The sequence below is a fragment of the Battus philenor genome, unplaced genomic scaffold (genome assembly GCF_028537555.1).
Source record: "Battus philenor isolate CCGP_79_NKW_IND1 unplaced genomic scaffold, ilBatPhil1.0.hap1 SCAF_24, whole genome shotgun sequence".
Taxonomy (NCBI): domain Eukaryota; kingdom Metazoa; phylum Arthropoda; class Insecta; order Lepidoptera; family Papilionidae; genus Battus; species Battus philenor.
The window spans coordinates 9,231,687-9,252,864 of record NW_027181687.1 but is presented as its reverse complement, the minus strand read 5'-3'; the positions used below and the strand labels follow the sequence as shown (position 1 = coordinate 9,252,864).

At 33.7% G+C, this 21,178-nt stretch overlaps 1 protein-coding gene across 1 annotated transcript; it reads left to right on the top strand.

The window, feature by feature from the left end:
- Positions 1 to 1,735: 1,735 nt before the first annotated feature.
- Positions 1,736 to 19,588, top strand: LOC137924690 (alpha-galactosidase A-like). Its single transcript, XM_068768109.1, has 9 exons — positions 1,736 to 1,884; positions 2,969 to 3,143; positions 6,152 to 6,326; positions 7,620 to 7,717; positions 10,509 to 10,670; positions 12,014 to 12,208; positions 16,719 to 16,883; positions 18,623 to 18,695; positions 19,536 to 19,588. The coding sequence occupies exons 1-9, from the start codon at positions 1,796 to 1,798 to the stop codon at positions 19,565 to 19,567; spliced, it is 1,164 nt and encodes a 387-aa protein (XP_068624210.1). The 5' UTR covers positions 1,736 to 1,795; the 3' UTR covers positions 19,568 to 19,588.
- The last annotated feature ends 1,590 nt before the right edge of the window (positions 19,589 to 21,178 follow it).

Here is a 21,178-nt window from a genome sequence, read left to right as displayed (position 1 = left end):
AAAGTCTGAATTTATATCCAAATAGAAATCAAACTTCACCAGAAAAACGTTATTTAAAATAAACATTAACTCACGTTATTAGGTTAAAATAATTTATATCGTTAAGCTGATAACTGTAGTTTACCTAAACCTACTAGGTCAACACCTTTAAACGGTATCCGATTAAACCCTAATATTATCATGGTTAACTTGAAAAATTTTTTACGGTAAAATATTATAAAATCCAAATTTTAATGTAAAATCTTATTAATCCTAATATATATTTCATTTATTAATATTTATTTCATTTATTAATTACGAATTCTGTATTATAGTTAGAAAAACGAAACACTCTGGATTCGTTGTTTCGCAGTTTAGACCTTTACATGAAATAATTTCGAATTTTAAAGATTTTCTTTATTTGTCGTGGATAATTTTTAAAAAAATAGGCTTCAGCAGATTGTCCTAGCCTTTTTATATTTGCTATAGTAACCTAGTTTTGTTCCCTTGTCATGACTAATTGAATATTTTCATTTACGGAGACTATATGTTATCTTTAAAAAGACATGAAATAAATTATTAAAACCGAGGTAAACAAATTGATCGACAGGTTCGAGGTCTTGGAGCTGGTGTAGTCTCTTTAACTTTCTAGCTCGATTCACGAACATCAACTTCGTCTTGCTACATTTTATTCCTAGCCCATAGTTATTTTTAATTAGCACCAATGATGGTAGTGTTATCAACATAGCGGTCCTCATTAATAAGGTGACCGCCGACCTGTATATCTTCCTTACAGTTCTTTCAAAGCTTCTTCATTATATAATGAGGAAGCCTCATTATATGTTCTCTTATTAAGTTAAACAATTGTGGTGAGATAATGCAGTGTTGCTAATTCCGTGTTTCAGCCAATCTATCAGAGCTTTTGAATAGCCATCGATATAAAGACTCTCCATGTGAAAGAATAGGTGGTCTGTTAAAGGTAACTCTTTTATGTAACGGCTTTACAATAGATTGTATCCAATCTTTTGGCCACTATTTTGTTCTGCGAACTTTTTGGCATACAGAGTGAAAAATCCTCACGCTTGTCTTATCCAGATCCTTCATCATAGGCACAGAAATCCCATGACCGCGAATTGATATAGGTTTAGTAAGCGTGCAAGTGCTGCTAACGCTTAATCGACAAGGATGACTGGTTCTTTTCCACATAATTCAACCGTTTCACATACAGATGCTGGATTCCTTGTACACGTTTAGACAGTACTGTAGCCACCTTACCATATTAATTGCTTTTCATGTATATACATTCTTGCAGTGTATGAGAAATGAATAAAGCTCTGTTGAAGAAAATTTCTTCGAAATATAGCTTATAACATTTTAATAAAAAAAATTTATGTAAATATGCCAGCAGATAATAATTTCTTTTATACTATATAATGTTGTCGTAACGTGTAGAAATTTACTATTAGTGTAGTCATTCGTAGTTTTTATAGTCTCTGCCTATACCGCTTGATATGTACGTCACTAAAAATGTCATTGACGTCTGTCAATCTTTAGAAAATATGTCAATGTCACAGTGCAACTATGCCGAAAGTAAACATTGCTTTTACTCTCCCAATTTCAATAACACTATTTTAAATATGTACTAAAAAGTTAGATCTTCTAACATATATATAAATTTGTGTAATTTTAAAACTGTAATTTCGGTGTATGTGTCTCATAATTTTATATAAACTTAAATATGAACCATTTTCAAATATTGTTTATTGTGGCGTTTTTCAATTGTTTACTTAATAAAGTGAAACTCTTAGATAATGGAATGGCTAGAGTTCCCCCTATGGGGTGGATGTCGTGGGGTTATTATTTGTGCGGCGACAATTGTGAGGAGCATCCCGAAAAGTGTCTCGAGTAAGCAAACAATGTCAATCTAATTTTTCTGTTTGTTACGCCAAAAAAGATAATATCAAATTGACTGGAAAAAATCTATGTGAAAGCTGGATCTATTTCTTTACTAGTTCGTTTCCTTGTTCAATTTCATCAATTCAATTTGTGCTGGCCAAAAAACAGGCTTGACTTTTTGTTCTCCAAATATATACTCTCCTATTTCTTATGTTGTGGCAATAAAAGTATACAATAAATTTCTTAAAAAATTGCCGACAGCCAAATATAATATTTTTGTGCTTTAACTAAAATCGTTACTCTATATAAAAGATGCTATAACTCTTTAACTGATTTATTAAACAATAAAATATTATTATCATTGTTCGTATATATCTTTGTAACTGGAATTTCAGAGTATGTTATATAGCATATTTAATATGTAATGAAATCTATGTAACATTATTTTTATTAAGAGAACTACCGTAAAAGTTACAAAAAAAATTGTCTATTAGGGGGACTGGAAGTTATTTTCGTTTTCTGAAGTTAAATTCACAGGACTATATTTTTAACAAGTTTATATTTCTAACCAATAAAATATTCATCTTCATTATGAATAACCCTTTGTCATCTAGTATCCTTCTTACATCTAGTATAAATTTTCAATGCGCGAGCTGTAAAAATTAATCAGTAAAATATTTCGACAGAAACAACATTACTTTACATTCCCTCAATACTACAAACCAAAGAAATAATGAGAGGACCAAAAAATCTTAATTTCTTATTGACATGCCTATGATTCTCTTAGTATCAATATCATCCTTATTCAAACTAGAAGCTGTCAATTAATGACCATGGGCATGCTTAGTAGATTTCTTATAGGACTGGTTTGGATTTATAAAAAATATATGTATTTATTTATATGGAATGTTTCTTTTTGATTAAAATTATAATTAGTGGTAGTTAATTTTCAATCACCATGTAATTGAATTCAACCACTCTATTTAATTGAATACTTCTTTGTTAAATCTTCTTCAATTAAATTTTAATTGTATTAAAGAGATTTTTATGGCTAAATATTAAATATTTTTAGTAAGAAAATCTTTTGTTTTAGTGAGAACCTCATACTGTCCATAGCAGACACATTTTACACTGAAGGTTATCAGGAAGCTGGTTATGAATATATCATTATAGATGACTGCTGGTCGGAGAGGAAACGAGATAAACATGGTAGACTCGTTGCAGATAAAAAGAGATTTCCTCACGGGATGAAATATATAGCAGATTATGTTAGTATGTATATAGTTTTTATTGTATTATCAGGGATATTCATCATTTTCATCATTTCAGCCATAGAATGTCTACTAATTAACACAGGCTCACACCACAAATTTTCACAAGGACCAGTAAGAAGCCACCTACATCCAGGGATAATAGTGTGTTATTATTTTTATTAATAAAAGAACATTTTGTTTTTCATCATCATTTACATCATGAATAATCCAGATGCTACATTTATTTAACAACTACTTATTGTACATCCATAGGGCATTAAAAAAAGAACAAAAATCCAGTACAAAGGCAGGTTATATCAAGCAGCAGCAATTTCTTTCATACAATACATTAATTGCTTTAAACTTTCTTAGTTATCTAAAAGCTTCAACAATGATAACTGCATGCCATTATTAATACTGCCATAGGACATTCATTACCAGACATAGGCCACCCCAATAGACATTCAATATTCCTTTAATATCTATTTAAATGAAACACTCACATTAGTGAATAAACAAGAGTAATCAATATCAAGCTCCTTAGCATATAATTATTAATCATTTTAGTTTTAGACTGTCCAATGCTGGACATGGCCTCCCCCATTGAATTCCAATAGGACCAGTAGGAACCGGCTTGCATGCTGGAATATTACTGTGCTATATATTATTGTTATTTATACACGAAATATTGTTTAACTGCATTTCCTCACAGAACACAATTACAGAAACCAGTTTTTATATTTAATTACTCTTTTTTGGACATCAACAGTACGTAAAAATAAATCAGATTATATAGGTGAAATTTAAGTACAAAGATTGTTTTATCGCCCTGTAATTTCTTTAAGAAAGAAATATCTATTTATCAAAATCTTAAAACTCTCTTAATTATCCTGAGCTATCACGTCTTAGGATAGAGATTCACAGCTGGCCATAGGCATCCACTGTAAGTTTTCATTAGGATTGCTTGCAAACAGACTTCAGCCAGTGTTTACTAATAGCCTAACAAAATTGTCTGTACACCTTGTAGGTGTACAAGCCACGCTGCGCTTGCTAGACTGTGGTCTCCACTCCAGGGCCTAAATCTTAGTTCTTTATTTTTTTGCCAAAGGTTGCACCCTTCCTTAAAAGCCTTGGCTGAGGATTGGACAATTTGCTTTTTAATCTCTATGACATGATTTTCTGAGTGCTTCCGTTATTGCAAGGCCGGTCACAACCCACACAGAGTCCGCCCATCGAGTTGGTGATCGCTCTTAGTATCTTCCCTCTACTTTTCTTACGAAAATCAGGTTAACGATTGAAGATTGGTTATCTGAGAGCTATGTACGCGGAAGTAGTCTAGAATCTGCTGACCCAAAAAGTAGAGAGACTGGTCTTTATGTGCAGTTGATCAAGAACAGAATTGTGGTTCTCCTGGAAGTCCATGGTATGTGTAGCATCTTTGGCAGCACCACATATTGGTCTGCCGTGTAGATTGTCCAGGATTCGACATTCTGTCTTATTCTGGTCAACTTACTCATCACATTCTTTGCTATTAGAATGTCTTCGAATCTCCTTGTTGAACCAGAATATTCAAGTGATACAATACAATGACATCATATATGTAATAAATACAATACACTCACTAGTCTAAAGACCAAGGTTTTCGTGTTATTGTTCCTTAATATGAAAAAGAGCTTTCAATACACTGCAATATATATTAAAATGAAACACATTTGTGACTAAACAAGTGTAATGAATATAAAGTTTAAATGGAAGTTTCAACCCCCACCAATTGAAATAAAACTAAACAATGTTTTGAAGTGTAGCTATAAGCAATAACATAAAAAATTATTGGCATGCGCAGCTGACTATCGCATGGCAAGCAGAATGCTGGAAAACAAAGATTTAAATAGAAACATTTTTTTTATTTACACATAAATTTAGCCATTCATACTTTTGTTGTCATGGGATATATATGTTTGCATCATAGAGGAGATATTTACAGGGTGATGGAATATTGATGTAAAAGTTTTAAAGGAGTAAAATATACAGCTTTCACTTGGGTGTATACAAATATTTAATTGTATACAATTTTTTATACATATAATTTTATCATGTAATATGTATATATATGTGGTAATGGTACTAGGTATTAAAAATAAATGTTCGTTGTCGTTTCAGCCCTTAGACCGTTCACTGCAAAGCATGGGCCTCTTCCAAAGATGTCTATGGCGATCGGAATGTGGTATTATGGTACACAGAGGACGCTGCTGTCCATCCTCTAGGAACATGTTTATGAGTAGTGGCAATCCAATATAATTAATGCAGAAAGTATGAATTGTATAAGATTGTATCTCGGGAATCGAACCCACGACCCACGATCGCAAGTCACAGTACTCCACAGCTGGGCTTTCACAGCTTGAAATAATATCTTGTATGTATTTTTTTTTAATTTACATAATCCTAACAGATTTTTCTTCCTATGATGAGAGACGAGAGATCCTGAGACATTGCTGTTATGTATTAATTTATAGTAATTCCTTTCAGAATGTGATTACACAATTCAGCTATTATACAGGATGATTATTATAGGTGTAAAAGTTTAAAGCGTGTGAATTTTTAATTTTTGCTCCTTTGTAATCAATTAATGGTTTGGTACACCATATAATAATAATTATCGTAATGAAAATATTTCAACAAGAAGTCTATCCAAAATTCATATTACTACTTATTAAAATAAATTATTGTTCACTATCTGTCTTTGCAGACTTTATACTAACACAAGTTATTCGCCTATCGTATTCCAGTAGAAAAATTAATTAGTGTAATATATTTCAGAGTGTTTACTTTATACAGGTAAAATGAACAAATGGCACATATCCTTATAAGCTTTGAAAGCTATAATCAATTATCCTGTGTATTATATTAATATACATAAAATTTAAACGAGTTTTATGATAGAGTGGTAATATTATCTAAAAAAACGTATGACAATGACAATCAAAACAAAAATCACGTTGTATATGATTTTTTTCTTGTTTTAGATACACGCAAAAGGTTTGAAGTTTGGCATGTACACTAACGTCGGTAATGTCACTTGCATGTTCTATCCTGGATCGAGAAATCATTTCGGGATAGACGCCATGACATTTGCCGAGTGGGGTGTCGATTATCTCAAAGTCGACGGCTGTTATGCGACGGAAAGCTTTTTGAATACAGGTAAGACTCGATAAAAATCACCTAGTTTTATATTTTATCTACATTTTTTATTTCTGTATATAATTCTTATACGTTTTAGTATCAAAAGTAAATAAGTACGCCTCAGATTTTTCGTGTACAAAAGCTTCTATAACTGCGTAAAGGATAATACGACATTGAATATTTTTTTTACTTCTGTATTAAGGAGAGTTGTGATACCTGATCACAAAATAAAATATTACAATGTTTGTTGTGGATTGTTCGCAAATACGCGTTCGGAACGCTCGTAAAATATGATATTTTATTTCGGCTTTAAAGAGAGTGGAGACCACGGAATGGCAAGCCCAGCGTAGGAGGTGAACCTGCAAAAGAGATCATTTTATACAGGTTGATTAGAATTAGGTGTAAAAGCGATAACACCATTATTCTATTCTAAGTCGGCACGGGCCTCCTCCAAAGTTCGCCAAGATGTTTTGCCTAGCAATTACTTCTGATTTACTTCTGACTAGCAATTTTGATACATCGGTGATGTTGGTTCTTTTACGAATCTCCTCTTCTGATTCGATCCCGCAAGGAAACTACAAACATTGCCCTCTCCATTGCCCTCTGGGTGACCTTGACTTTTCTTATGAGGCCCGCCGTAAGCGGCCATATCTCGATCATAGTATTAATTTCAATTAACTAATTAAACATTAAATTTTAAAAAATTGTGACAAATTGAACCTACGTTTCATATTATATATTTCAATATGTTCTTACAATTTAATAATAGCACAATGTACGAGATATTTACGTATACATTCGTTATCTAATTTATGACTTATTTATTTATACTTTTTATACATAGTGCAAAGGCGGATTTAAAGTATTATCTACCAGTCAATCTACAAGTAGAGAATTAATTAATAAATAAGTGTAAATATCGTAATGGTTAAAGTAGTACATATATAATATATATGAATGTGTGTCTGTAGACAATAGGTCCAAAAACCAAAATGGTAAATTATGAGTAAATTTCCTGGGAAGATTTTTGAAAAATAATATTTTTTTTATTCCGCGCCTTGATGAGGTCTTCAGTAAACGCTGGATACAGACAACCTCCAAACGGTGTTTTTGTAAATGTTTAAGAATGTCATTAAAGGGAAACTCAGTTGAATTATACTGAGAGTTGAAGAAGAATATGAACAATAGGTGGCCAAAAGTACTGATCTTTATCCCGACAAAATCGATAATTATTTCCAGCCAGTAATAAAGTTCGCTATGTGAGAATATAAAAACTAAATTATGCAAAGGGCATTAACTTTACGGTTCCAGCGTACATAAAGCTCGGACATTACCTGAACAAAACGGAAAGGCCGATCGTGTATTCTTGCAGCTGGCCTTATTACATTGAGTTCATACACAATCATCAGGTGAGTGTTCACTTTTATAGCATGCTCTTTATTTTTATATGATTATGACAAAATTAGTAAAGCTAGACATACATATGCACAGCATACATGGTGATTGGTAATGGGTTTAAAAACTTTAGAAGGGTGAATGTATACCTCATTTATCACCAAACGCTTGAAAGGTACACATATGCCAATCACCCTGTATACGCGTGTATATATGCGGTGATTGATTCTTAAAGTAAACACTTTGAAAGAGTGAATGTATTACTAATTTATCAGCAAAATTTTTAAAGCTACACCCGTCACCAGTTATCGCACATAAGCGTGTATATACATGGTGATTGGTTTAGCTCAAAAAGCTTTAAAGGGGTAATGTATTACTCATTTGTCAGTGAAACGCTTTAGAACTACACTTATTACCAATCACCCTGTATAAGAGTGTATACACAGGGTGATCAGTTCTAAGTGTAAACGCTTTAAAGGTATTAATAAATAAAATAAATACACAGACAACAATGAACCAATTTAACACGTTTGGGATTTGTAAAGAATATAAATATTTTGCAGCTCGTATTTTTCATCGACCCTTAAGTTCGACTGGCTATAAAAGCTGACAGCATAGAGTATGTAGGAAAAGAAATAATCTTCGATATTTGTTAGTAGCACTGACGGGTTTTCACTCCTCCCTTACTCCAAAACGAGCGCCGCAAGCCGCAAACTAAATGACACGATCATGCTCCTACGATGCGTCATTTAACATAATTTAAATTTAAATGCGCAATTTCGATCCGCCATTATAGTCAGAATTTCAAATGAGACCCGCTTCATAATTAAGTCTGAATGTAACCACAATTCGCACATTCAGCATTGGTGATGAAAATTGATAATTAATAAGATTCAAACAAGCGGCCGTTGATGACGAGATTCTTGAGTGATGATCGAGAAGCGGTAGACGATATAGTTAAGTTGCAGGAAGTCGCCGATTGCATGCAATGTCATCGTGGCAATCATTAAGGCTTATGACTCGCCATTGGCGTCAATAACCCGTGGCTCTTGAGCCATTTTTTTTGCTATATATTTTAAAAATTTTAAACATAAATAATTGATGACATTAATAATCTTGACAGCAACTGAAGTATTCCATTTTAAATTCATAATTTTTTTAAATATAGAAACCGACTACGGAAATTTTATGAAGTCATCCCCGTAAGGCTTAATTAACCTCGCCCTATTCCCGGGCACTGAAATATATCCCGTGATATTACGAACAGAACCACAGCGCTCTGGAACACAGAATAGAGAGACCGTGAAACGTCAGAAACGTAATTTTTTCCGTTGGTTTTCATTATAAATGTTACGATATATTTTTATTTTTAGATTTAATTTATGTATTAAAAATATTATTCTTTATTCTATTATAGAGCTTGCTATTTTAAAATTTTGTAATCAATTTGTTTCACACCCATCAATTTGAAATGTTTATAAGCGTACTGTAGGGTGGGCTATACACTGTGCTTTGACGTATATATATTTTTACTAAACAAAAAAGAAATCTATTTAATTTTTTGAAAATTATAACATCTAAGAATCGGACCAATATTTAGGCACTTCCGCACATGCAATGGTAGTCGTGCAACAAAGTGCACCGCCCGCAAGCCCGCTGATAAATGCGTATGCGGCAAACAATACGAATTACACAACTGCCACCGTTAATTCACTCAATACGTGCTTCACCCCTCCACGGGGCATCTTCAGGAGCTGTTACACTGATTAGTGCCAAACACAGAGTCTAATCTAAGTATCCTCTAAAACTTCGAGAATTTTCGTCTAACGACACTGAAGGTTTTCGAAAACACGACTACTAGTCGCTTGTGGAACAGCCGCCATTTTTTCTTGAAAGTTTTATTTCAATTCAGCGCGTATTTTCGGAGAGTTACAGGAGTTTCTGCTCATAAAATCCTTGTATCAATAGTCCTTATAAAAATGTCTACAAAAGCTTCAGATAACTATATAGTAAAATTAATTATTATATAGCATCTGCCCCCTGTAGACTTTGTAAAGCCAGAAGTTATTAATCTTTTGCATTCCAATAGAAAAACAATATATCGTATTTCGTAGTGATCACTTTATACGTGATGATTGGAAATAGATATATAAGCTTTAAAGCTGTTTGACAAAATTGAGTTGTACATTCACACTTTTAAAACTTAAAAACCTTGTCATGAGACAGTGCATAGGTGAAGAATTATTAATGTACAGGATGATTGTATGGAGGTGTAAAATCTTCTAAGTTTTTTGCTGATAAATGTGTTATACATTCACCGTTTTAAAACTTAGGAAGGGATTTTATGATAAGTTAGTATATAGTGGGAAATGGTCATCATCATATCAACCAATAGACGCAATTTGCATTTAAGATCAAAAAGATGGCCGGTCTTGTGCTGTCCGCATGCAGAGATTTTCCACGGCTTTAATAATGTCTTCGGTCCTAGCTGGGAGCTTACCCACGCTGAGTCTACCGGCTTGTGATCACTACTTGATAATATTCCGACCCCCAACTCCTGCCGGTTGGACAAGCGACGCCGTGCAGATCTCCTCTTTCTAATTCGATATCACTGCAAAAGACCATGCACGCCCGTTTCCATTGTTGTCTAGATGACCTTGAACATAAGGGGCATCGTAAGCGCCTACGTCTTGGTGATTGCCTTCTGGTGTAAGATTTTAAAAGTGATCAATATATTGTACGTACGATGTTTTGTATGTTTACCAAAGATTAGTTCATGTAATTACTCCATTGTTCATCTTTCAGCCAGATTACGACAAGGTCCAATCCACTTGTAACCTGTGGCGTAATTATCACGACGTGGTGACGTCATGGGCAGCTCTTAAGAATATTATAAGACATTATAAAGATGGATACAGCGAGCTATCTAAATATCACGGCCCTGGTCATTGGAACGATCCGGATATGGTACGTAAATTATTGGGTGGGTATGTATTTTTAAGTAGTAATCAAATAGTCATAAAGTCAATCAGTAATCATAAAGTCTTGTTAGATGAATAATGGTGATGAAAATATGCGACTTTCAAATAAAAGTCACATTTATATACATATTTTCGTAATGGGAATATGTAGTGTATATATATATATATATATATATATATATATACTTACGCGTTTAGTTGGAATTTGAAACTACCATTTCAAATCCTCGTTCGAATTGAAATCCGAATTCGCGCTAGAATTGTTTAAAACAAAGTATTGTGACCGTAGTAGCCAACAAGGCGCATTTATAAAAATATGTAAATATATTTTGGGTCGTCTGTCTGATTTTCTCACTACGTTAATTTTTTTTCTAAATTATAGTTCGATAACTATAATTCTATAATTTATATACGGGTACTGCCCTCACATACACAACCATGATTCGTTATGGATAGTATATGAGGATTAAGTTGTACTTGCGTCGATTAAAACACTTACGGAGTTTCTACCGCATTGATCGAAGGTTCATAGCAGCACTTCTCAGACTAGCTTCATCAGCGCCCCTGCCACCCTTTTCTTAAGACATCCCTGACTTTGTTAGCCCTATCGCACCTTACATCAGTGTTTCTCAAAGTTGGGCCCATGTTCTACACGGGGTCAATTTGCTTGTTAAGAGAGGCGATTTGAAAGTGGACTCGACACGAGTTAAACCTTTCGCTTTAATATATGTGTATATATATATATATATATATATATATATATATATATATATATATATTTATATATATGGCCCAAGAAGCTAAGATGGGCAAAGCATATGAAAATTACTGCCTTAGATTGTATATCCACCATCATCGCAAAATAAGGCCTAAAAAGCAGTGATAAATATTTGCCATCTCGAAATACAATGTCGGGGTGTTCGATATAGAAGCCGACAAGAAAGCATCGAGGTTTGATGACTGTCATAAAATCTTTTAAAACATAGTAAAGATTTTAACTACATCATGTTACGTTTGTCATAAAATGTCTTTCAAACAAAGTATTACCTATATTATTTCACTAATTTTGCGACATGTTTTTAAGAGAAAAAAATTAAATTAAATTAAAATATTGATTTTTTTCTTCTCAATACGTCTGTGAAAATATATGTATGAAAATATCATCTTCATTGTCTTCTACACAAGCGTCCCCCATAAATTTTCTATGGGACCTGTAGGAATAGGGCCGCATCCAAAATCTTCGACAACCAACGACTTGATTAAGATCGTCCGTCCACTTTGCGGGCCACAGGCTGCGCAAGAGTGTGCAACACAAAGTGTATTTTTCAGTTAATTTTCGGTACAGAGGTATTGAAAGAAGGACAGAGCAGGGTGCAGTTGGCGGTGTACGTGATGCTGTCCGCACCGCTTCTCCTCAGTTGCGACTTGAGTAAAATAACCGACTATGAAAAGAAACTTTTGCTCAATCTGGACCTGATAGCTGTTGGCCAAGATCCTCTGGGCATAATGGCGCAACCATATGACGTAAGTTGTTCAACTATTATTTTTATAAAGTGTTCGGCCAAGCGAGGCTTCTCTTACACGCGACACTGACTACCCCATTGGTCACTCTTTTACAGCTGGTATTCTTTAATATTTGTATAAAGCAGGGGTGGCCAACTGCGGCTCGCAAGTCACATGCGGCTCTTTGGATTGTTTTTGGCTTCGATTTATTATCGAATTATTTGAAAATCTAAATTTATATTATCTATGTCAGTTCCTGGGAAATCGAAACAAATTACTGGTGTTAATTATAATTATTCCACCATAAAATTAGCGAAATCCAAATATCGATCATAATTAATTAACCGGCATCTTAACTTTTATTAGGAGTGCTGTTACATACGTGTGCCGATATATATAACTTCAATACACATATTTTGTTACTTTTGTTTGAATTATTTCTCAATAAATATAATTTTTGTTAAAAAAAATCTTTTGCGTGTTTCATATACGTGTTCAATTGCGACTCGCGAAAATTTCAAATTTCGAAAAATGTCGTGCACTATCGAAGAGCTTGGCCACCCCTGTTATAGAGGATTAATTTAAAAATTGAATTCTTTAAGTCATGATCAAAGCCCAATTTAATAGAAACTATTATAGAATCAAATTGAGCCCTCTTGTAATGGCATCTCTTATAAAGAAACGAGATTTTCAAACTATCTGAGAGTACTCAGATCGTAATATTTTTGGTCATGTAGTAACATTGAATATCGTTTATTTTAAAACCAAAAATAAGTCTTTTATTAAGACAAAAATTCTATTATGTAATTGGAATAGGTAGCCAAACGATTTCTGACCTCTGCAAATTGTGGTTGTTTTAATCAAGAGCACTGATTAGTCTGTTACAATTGGCAAAGGCTAACACTTGAGCCTATGTAAAAGTAACACGGTACCATATATTTACTAATTTATTCACTATTTATATTAACGATATATATAAACATTTTCACTTTATTATCTATATCAACTGAAAAAGAGGAATAAAATTATGAGTTTATCAAACTTTACGGTTCACTTATTTTATCTTTCAATCAACACAGTCACGGTTAATATTATATTTTTCCGAACGAAGACAAACCTAAAAACACTAAAATCGTAAAAATTGATCCGGCCATTCTTGAGTAACAAATGGTATAACTAATTTAACGATTAAATGTAATATTGTAGGATAATTATATATGTATACATATCTATGTATGCGTGTATGTATATACATACACGCATACATTGATATATTTCGATATATATAAGCATATATCGATATATACATATGTATAAGTGGGTGTGCGCGCGTGGCGTATGAGTGTGTGTTGTGTGTGTGTTTGCGTGCGTGCGTGCGTGCGCGCGTGTGTGTGCGTGCGTGCCTGTGTGTGTGTGTGTGTGTGGAAGAAAATGGCAACATTAAGATAGAAAGATGGAAGGATTGACATTGACAGATGACGGTTGTTGCGTGGTTAGGAGGACTTTTAAGTAGTTGTATTAATTAAAGTTTTAGTAGTAATTTCGTATATTTTTTTTCATTGAGCATGCCACACATACAAACAATTATATTTATTGGCACATGGCTGATGTCTCCCTGTATCCAACACTATTTTGCAAGCTGTCCAGCCTTCACTGTAATCGATATTGATCCCTGGAATCTATTAGACGCAAATAGCTATCTTTGATGCCGTAGCGCTCGATCCTCTGTGGTTAATACGGTGGAATGTACTTTCGTTTAACTTTATTAACTGAACAATGCAATTTATTGTACCCTTAAGAGACTACAGGGATATTTCTATAAAAGTTTTAAAAGAGGGAATGTATAATGCTTAGTTGCTGACAATAATTATATGGTAAAACTTATTCAAATAATAGGTTGTCAAATATCTCCCTTCCGCTTTTTTGCTCTTTATTCAATGCTTTATAAAAAGTGTTACAGTTAACAGGTGGTAATCACTTGGCGCTATGTCCGGGCTATATGGTGGATGTGATAAAACCTCCCATCCGAGCTCCCGTAGCTTCTGACGAGTCATCAACGAAGTGTGTGGTCTGGCGTTGTCCTGGTGGAACACTACACCCTTCCTGTTGGCCAATTCTGGACGCTTCTGGTCGATCGCCTGCTTCAAGCGGTCCAGTTGTTCGCAGTAGATGGTAGAATTAAGCGTCTGGCCATATGGGAGCAGCTCATAGTGGAGGATTCCCGTCCAATCACACCAAACACACAGCAAAACCTTCCTGGCCGTCAATCCCGGCTTGGCCACTGTTTGGGACGATTCACCGGCCTTCGACCACGACCGTTTTCGCTTGATATTGTCGTATGTGATCCATTTTTCGTCGCCAGTCACCATCCGCTTCAAGAATGGGTCGAGTTCGTTCCGTTTCAGCAGCATATCGCAGGCGTTGATTCGGTCCAGAAAGTTTTTTTGCGTCAAATCATGCGGCACCCAAACATCAAGCTTTTTTTTGTATTCAGCCTTCTGCAGATAGTTTAAAATGGTTTGGTGACTAACTCCCATCTCCTGGGCGACGTCACGAGATGCCACATGCCGGTCTAACTCGATGTAGTCTATGATTTGATCGGTATTTGTCGTCACAGGTCTTCCGCCGGCTGGCTTATCCATGGTGTCGTTTTCGCCGGCTCTGAATCGTCGAAACCATTCCTCCGCGGTTCGAAGTGATAGAGTACCATCCCCCAAAACACCATTATTCTCACGGAACGTTTCTCTAGCGGATTTGCCTTTAACGAAGGAAAACTTTAAAATAGCGCGAATTTCGGCGTTAGTGAACTCCATGTTTACTCGTCTATAACTGTTGAACGCAATATCCAAACTAATCATGCATAGCGTCATTTTGTAGGTTATGTCAAGACCTTTCAAATTATGTATAGTATTGTATATGTTTAGTACGAGCTCTGTAGCGCTTTGTACATAGCCGCGAAATTCAAAAGACAAAAAGGCGGAAGGGAGATATTTGACAACCTATTATCATAAATAATGAATAACGTAATGATAGTAAAGTAAGAAAAATAGTTTTCAAAATTTAATTTACTACATATTATATTAAAATTAATTATTGTTTACTATCTGTTCCTGCAGACTTTGAACTGCTAGAAGTTATTGTATATTAACATACTTCAGATAGTGGATGATAATTGTAAAAAGGCATAAAAGCTTTAAATTTTTTACTGACAAATGAACCATTCCTTCACCTAAAGCTCTTATATCTATAAAGAAATACCATGTAGATGAATTAGAAGTAAAAATATTATATTTGACAAAAATATCGTCGAAAATATGTGGTTTGATTAATTATTTTCCGATCATATTGTTAGATGACAAGTTAACCATTACTCAAGCCAAAGGAAAATACGGTGATTAATCTTCTGGATTTTGATTTATTTATACGCTAACACAGCTACTTGAGTCGAATTTTCAATTAGGAACACTATAAAACAGAAATATGTTAATATAAACATAAAATGGCCATGTTATAAATATACAAGATAATTGTTTATTATATATTTAGGTGTAAAAAGCTTTAAAACTGATATAAACGTATAGCTCATGTGTAGTCAATTAACATAAAATACGCCCTATTCAAATATCAGAAATAAAATATAAAATGATAATACAGTAAGAAAAAACGTTTGCAAATTTAGGATTACCTTTTAATTATTATTTACTATATGTTGAAAAGTCTACATTCAGAGCGACTTAAATCTCCCGAATATAGCGCAATATTTAGGAGAGTCATCAAGAAGATACATCAAAAACGTCGTACACCACCATCTAGTGACCCAAGCCCTATGCCACACGCATTCAGCCTCACTGATCCCGAAAAGGATCAATGAACGCCTCCCAAGACTAGAGAGACCACCTAAAAACAGACTCGTCACGCCTAAGCAAGAAAGCAGACCGAAAGAAGATTCAAAAGCAAGGAGTATACAAAGAGAAAGAAGAACTCTTGAAGAAGAGTTCCGGTAGAAGATACGACGGCGGAAAGATGGCGACAAACCAAAGGCTATAATACAGCACACCGATGCGCAAAGAGACTCAAAAATTAATTTTGAGTAGTAGGGAACAAAATTGTAAATTCGGGTTCTTGAAATCGAGGTAGCTGTAATAGCCTTGCACGACTACCAGCACTTCATGTTGAATAAAGATTTTAGTATTACCTGTTAACTTTGTTCTGCAAGAAATTAATTTCCTGTCGCATTCCAATTGTAAAAAAATATATTAATATAACATATTACAGATTGATTATACAGGGCGAATGGAAATAGACATTAAAGTTTTAAAGCTTCTCGGTGATATATAGTCAATACATTTGCTGGTTTAAAGCTTCTATATCTACAACCAATCAGCCTGTATAATGTAATATATAAAAATTTTTAGTGGTTAGATGTAGAAAGTAATTTAGTGATAAACCTTTTTTAATTTCGTTCCGATTGGAATCCGTGACAGTTAATAACGTCAGAGCTGTTCGATCTAAAACAATTTTCCTTTTTCAGCTTCCAAACTCGATAACGTTATGGGTGAAGCCACACTTGCCTATGAAAGGTGACAAGTATCTTTCTTACTCTTTCGCACTAGTTAACTTGGAAGAAACCGATGCGACCGTCTCTTTCACACCAAGGCTTTATGGATTGGATTCTCAAGATGGGTATACTATGATGGTATGTTTAATGTTTAAAACATTAGTATAATGTTCAAATAATAGTTATTACATACAAACATTATTGCCGCTACCAATTTATAGTACAGTAAATCTTTCTACCGTTCATAAGAAAAGGGATACGGGATAAATAACTTCTCTAAGAGCTAAAAGATAGATATTTATTTTTAATAGTGTGTAAGTCATTTATGTCATTTCTTCTAGTAACAGGCATATAAAGTTATCTATTGAAAAGATTATTTATTGATGATCCTCTAGAAATATCTTCTCAAAATAGATATTATTAAGGATAGTTTCGTTTTAATTTAGAACATATTTATTTTTATGTTTCCTTCATACATTTGTGGCTCGTTATAGTAAATTAAGACGATAACGTCTAATGGAGACAAACCTTAATACGAATATTTATATAATTTGATAATATTCATCGACCGGCGACCACCACACAAGATACGGGCGTAAAACCTGACACTGACAATTTTGAGTAGGGTTGAGGAAACGGTCGCACGAACTGTATAGGTAAAAACAGGACATTATCGGGGCGTCGTGAAAAACAAATAATACACCAATAATTTAAGAATCTAAGATTTAAGACAGAAAGTAGTTAAAGAGACTTAGTTAAGTTTTGTGACATGCAGAAATTCGAGCAATAATAAATCGGAAATATTAAATGTAATTGTAAACACAAACGTACGGATGCTTATTTCTGTAGAATATTAAAAAATATGCTAATATAATAATGATACAATGATAATTGAAACGAAAACTTTTGTCAAAGGCATTATTTAGGTAGTATAAAATGCGTTTACTGTAATAATTTAATTAAAAAAGATATACAGTATGATTCGTTACAAGTGTAATAGCTTTTTAGCGATGTGTATATATTTAATTTATTGTCAATTAATGTATGGAACACCCTATAAAAACGGTTTCAGAAATAATAAACTACATAATGATACTATCGTAAGAAAAAACGTTTACGAACTTCGGATTACTACACATTAAAATTAATAATTATTTACTATCTGTTGATGTAGACTTGCCACTGACAGAGGCTATTTATTAGCTTGTCGTATTCAAATGTAACATATTTCAGAGTGATAACTTTATTCATGTTATTGGATAGGCGTAAAAAATTTAATCCTTTTTGCTGACTAATTAACTATGCATTTATACCTTTAAAGATTTTACTCCTTATAACATATATAATCATCTGTGAATTATTTTTCGTAAAATGTAACATAAAAAGGGTAAACCGAATAAGAAGATTCTGACAAGAAAATATTAGATCTAGAACGAATCAGCGGTATCATTTATCATCATTATTTTAACCGCAAGTGGTCCACTGCTGGACATAGACTTCCCACAGAGATCTCCAATAGGACAGGAAGATGCCTGCATCCAGTATCTTTCGCATTTTAAGTCATTATCATCATTGTTAAAATACCAGATGTACAAAAGATCGAACGCACGAAGACCAAAGGTTTGAATAACGGTTTCTCTAAGGAAGTTATAACACATCTGTCCGATTGTCAGTCCAGCCCAGACATGTCTAATGCAAATGTCAAGTGTTGAAACTTCCACGCATCAAAATCCTCTGATATAGTGTGCGTGTGTGTGCTTATTATTAAAAATGTTTATCACAATATGTACAGGATACTGTTACCCATCTTACGAGGTTTCATTGGTTAAAATAAACCTAGGGATTTATGGTTAATATTTATTGCCTTATAATTTCAGGATATATTCAGCGGGACTTATTTAAGAAACATCACATTAGTAGACAGTATCACGGTCACTGTGCCTTTACAGGGTAAGCAACCTATTGTAATATTTTTTTTATTTTGACTTACGTATACGTTACGGCTTAAATGTACGTATGAGTGAATTTTGCAATTCATTTCTTTTATTATTATTTATTAGTTTCGAAATCTTATAGCTATGAAAATATTACAAGAATCCATTGTTTTTGTACACCATCTGTATAGAGTATGCCCAGAGCATATCCACCTACCTTATAGGGTTTGTTGTAGCATTGTACTAAACGTGCTTATCCTAGATCTGTTTAAAGTTACTAAGGCTACTGTCTCCTGCAAGGGCCTCATTTGTACCACGGATTGAGAGGCCGCTGTGTTCGCATATTCGGTCACTCTATGGTACTAAACTTTTGAGCCTACGAAATGGAAGCTTGACTTGAGATGTTTATATATTTCTTGGTGTATCATATAAGTGAATTTGTATTATTATGATAGTTTTTCTTTCATCGTAGTAGAAGTGTCAATTTATACGCGTTTAGCATTTCGTTTCGATTACTTCCTAGAAGACTGAAGTTAAGATCAATGATTAGTTATACGTGTAAAAGCTTTAAAGGTGTAAATGTATAACTCAATTGCTGTCAATTATTGTATGGCACACATTATCCAAAAATAAATAGTTTAAGAAACAGAAAATAAATTCTTGCAGACTGTATTGCCATTGTCTTGTCGCATTCCAAAAAAAATAATAGGTGTATAGGCTTTCTGGATTTTTGCTCACAAATGAGGTTATATTACGCGTTCATAGCTTTTATACCTAAAAACCAATCAATGACTGAATAGATCTAATTATTTCGAAGGATTATTTACTTTTTAAAAAGTGTATTTTTTTGTTTCAGATGTTATAATGTATACATTCTATGCATTATAAAACAGTGAAGTGTTCAACAAAAATAAATAAACTATTAAATCTGTATTGAATATATCGATTAATGTATTAAATATTTAATAAATATTTTTAGAATTGTTGTTAAAGCTTATTTTAAACTTTTGTTTTTTTGATAGAACTATTAGGTTGTTAAAAGGTTAGCAGCATACTCGCTTTAATCCCTATTAGAATTTTTAATGTAAAAAAACTTTTACAATAATTAATTCTGACTATGCTGTATTCATGAGAGGGTCAAATTTTAGCCACGAGCTAAAGATGTATTTACATGGTGGAAAAATATCAATTTCATGTACAGTTCGCACGGTGTGAACGGGTTTTCGATTTTATTTTGTTATTAATGAAGCTTGCCGATTATTAAATATAAAGACAAAGTAAAAAAAAACTGGACTTTGTTAAATTTAAAGTGCAGATAACGTTCATCATATGCTAAATTTAAAAGAATTAAACTAAAAGATTTAGAAATGAGGTCATCAATCAATCCTTTTACTTGTATACTTAATCTAAATAAAAATATTTAACATTTCTTTCTTACACTCAGAATGTTATGAGATCGTGGTAAATTTCTCTTATGTTGGTCACCCCTGTTTATACGTCCACCTGCATATTTTTAAACTGATTTCATTTAACCTTCGATTCGAAATGTTAATTTTCTTTACATTGTGAAACGGCTGACTTAATACCTTTTAGACGTTCTTTACAAGGATGTCCTTGTATTTAGTCCTGTTTAATCTGTTAAGTTATTGTAAATCTTACAAACAATAGAAAACCCAGCTAAGGAATTGAAGATATTTTTCATCAACAGAAAAGTCGATATTAAAGGCATAAACTATAATTTGCACACCGTTTAAAAAGTAATCATTGTTAACGCGTGTTTAAACTTTTGATGTCCATTTGTCTCTCTTGTACGCTTCATTATAAGTTGTGCCGAAAGAGAATATCGCAGATGTAAATTTAAAAAAGAATTGTGCTATTTTTTATTTTATAATAATAATGAATATATTTGAGTTTAGCAACTGTAATCTAGTAGTTAGAAATAAGGGTATGAGCAGAAGAACTAAACTCACGGATGTAGTTCAAAAAATCACTCGTCTTAATTACTAGCAGGCGGGGACGATCGCTTGTGGAAGCAATGGTCGTTGAGTAAGAAAAGGACCAATATTTAGCCACTTCCGTACATGCAGTAGTAGTCGTGCAACAAAGTGCACAGCCCGCTGATAAATGCGTATGCGGCAAACAATGCGGACTCTGTGTTTGGCACTAATCGGTGTAACATAACTCCTGAAGATGCCCCGTGGAGGGGTGAAACACGTGTTGAGTAATTTGGCGGTGGCTGTTGTGTGATTCGCATTGCTTGCCGCATACGCATTTATCAGCGAGCTGGCGGGCGGTGCACTTTGTTGCTCGACTACCACTGTATGTGCGGAAGTTACTAAATATTGGTCCTTTTCTTACTTAGGATGGACTTCCGCAAGGTAACGCCTGATTCCATTAAATGGTTGTTGAGACCGAAAGGCTCTCGAACTGCGATCATGCGGTGTGGGTAAACCCCCTCTAAGTGTACCAACGACATAGTTAAGATCGTGAGATGTCGCT

What these genes read in the sequence shown, in the direction of transcription:
- LOC137924690 (XM_068768109.1), top strand. Translation starts at nt 1,796, where the DNA reads ATGGCTAGAGTTCCCCCTATGGGGTGGATGTCGTGGGGTTATTATTTG. An exon ending in AGTTCATACACAATCATCAG is followed by an intron (nt 7,718 to 10,508) that starts GTGAGTGTTCAC and finishes TTCATCTTTCAG; the next exon opens with CCAGATTACGACAAGGTCCA. An exon ending in GGTCACTGTGCCTTTACAGG is followed by an intron (nt 18,696 to 19,535) that starts GTAAGCAACCTA and finishes TTTTTGTTTCAG; the next exon opens with ATGTTATAATGTATACATTC.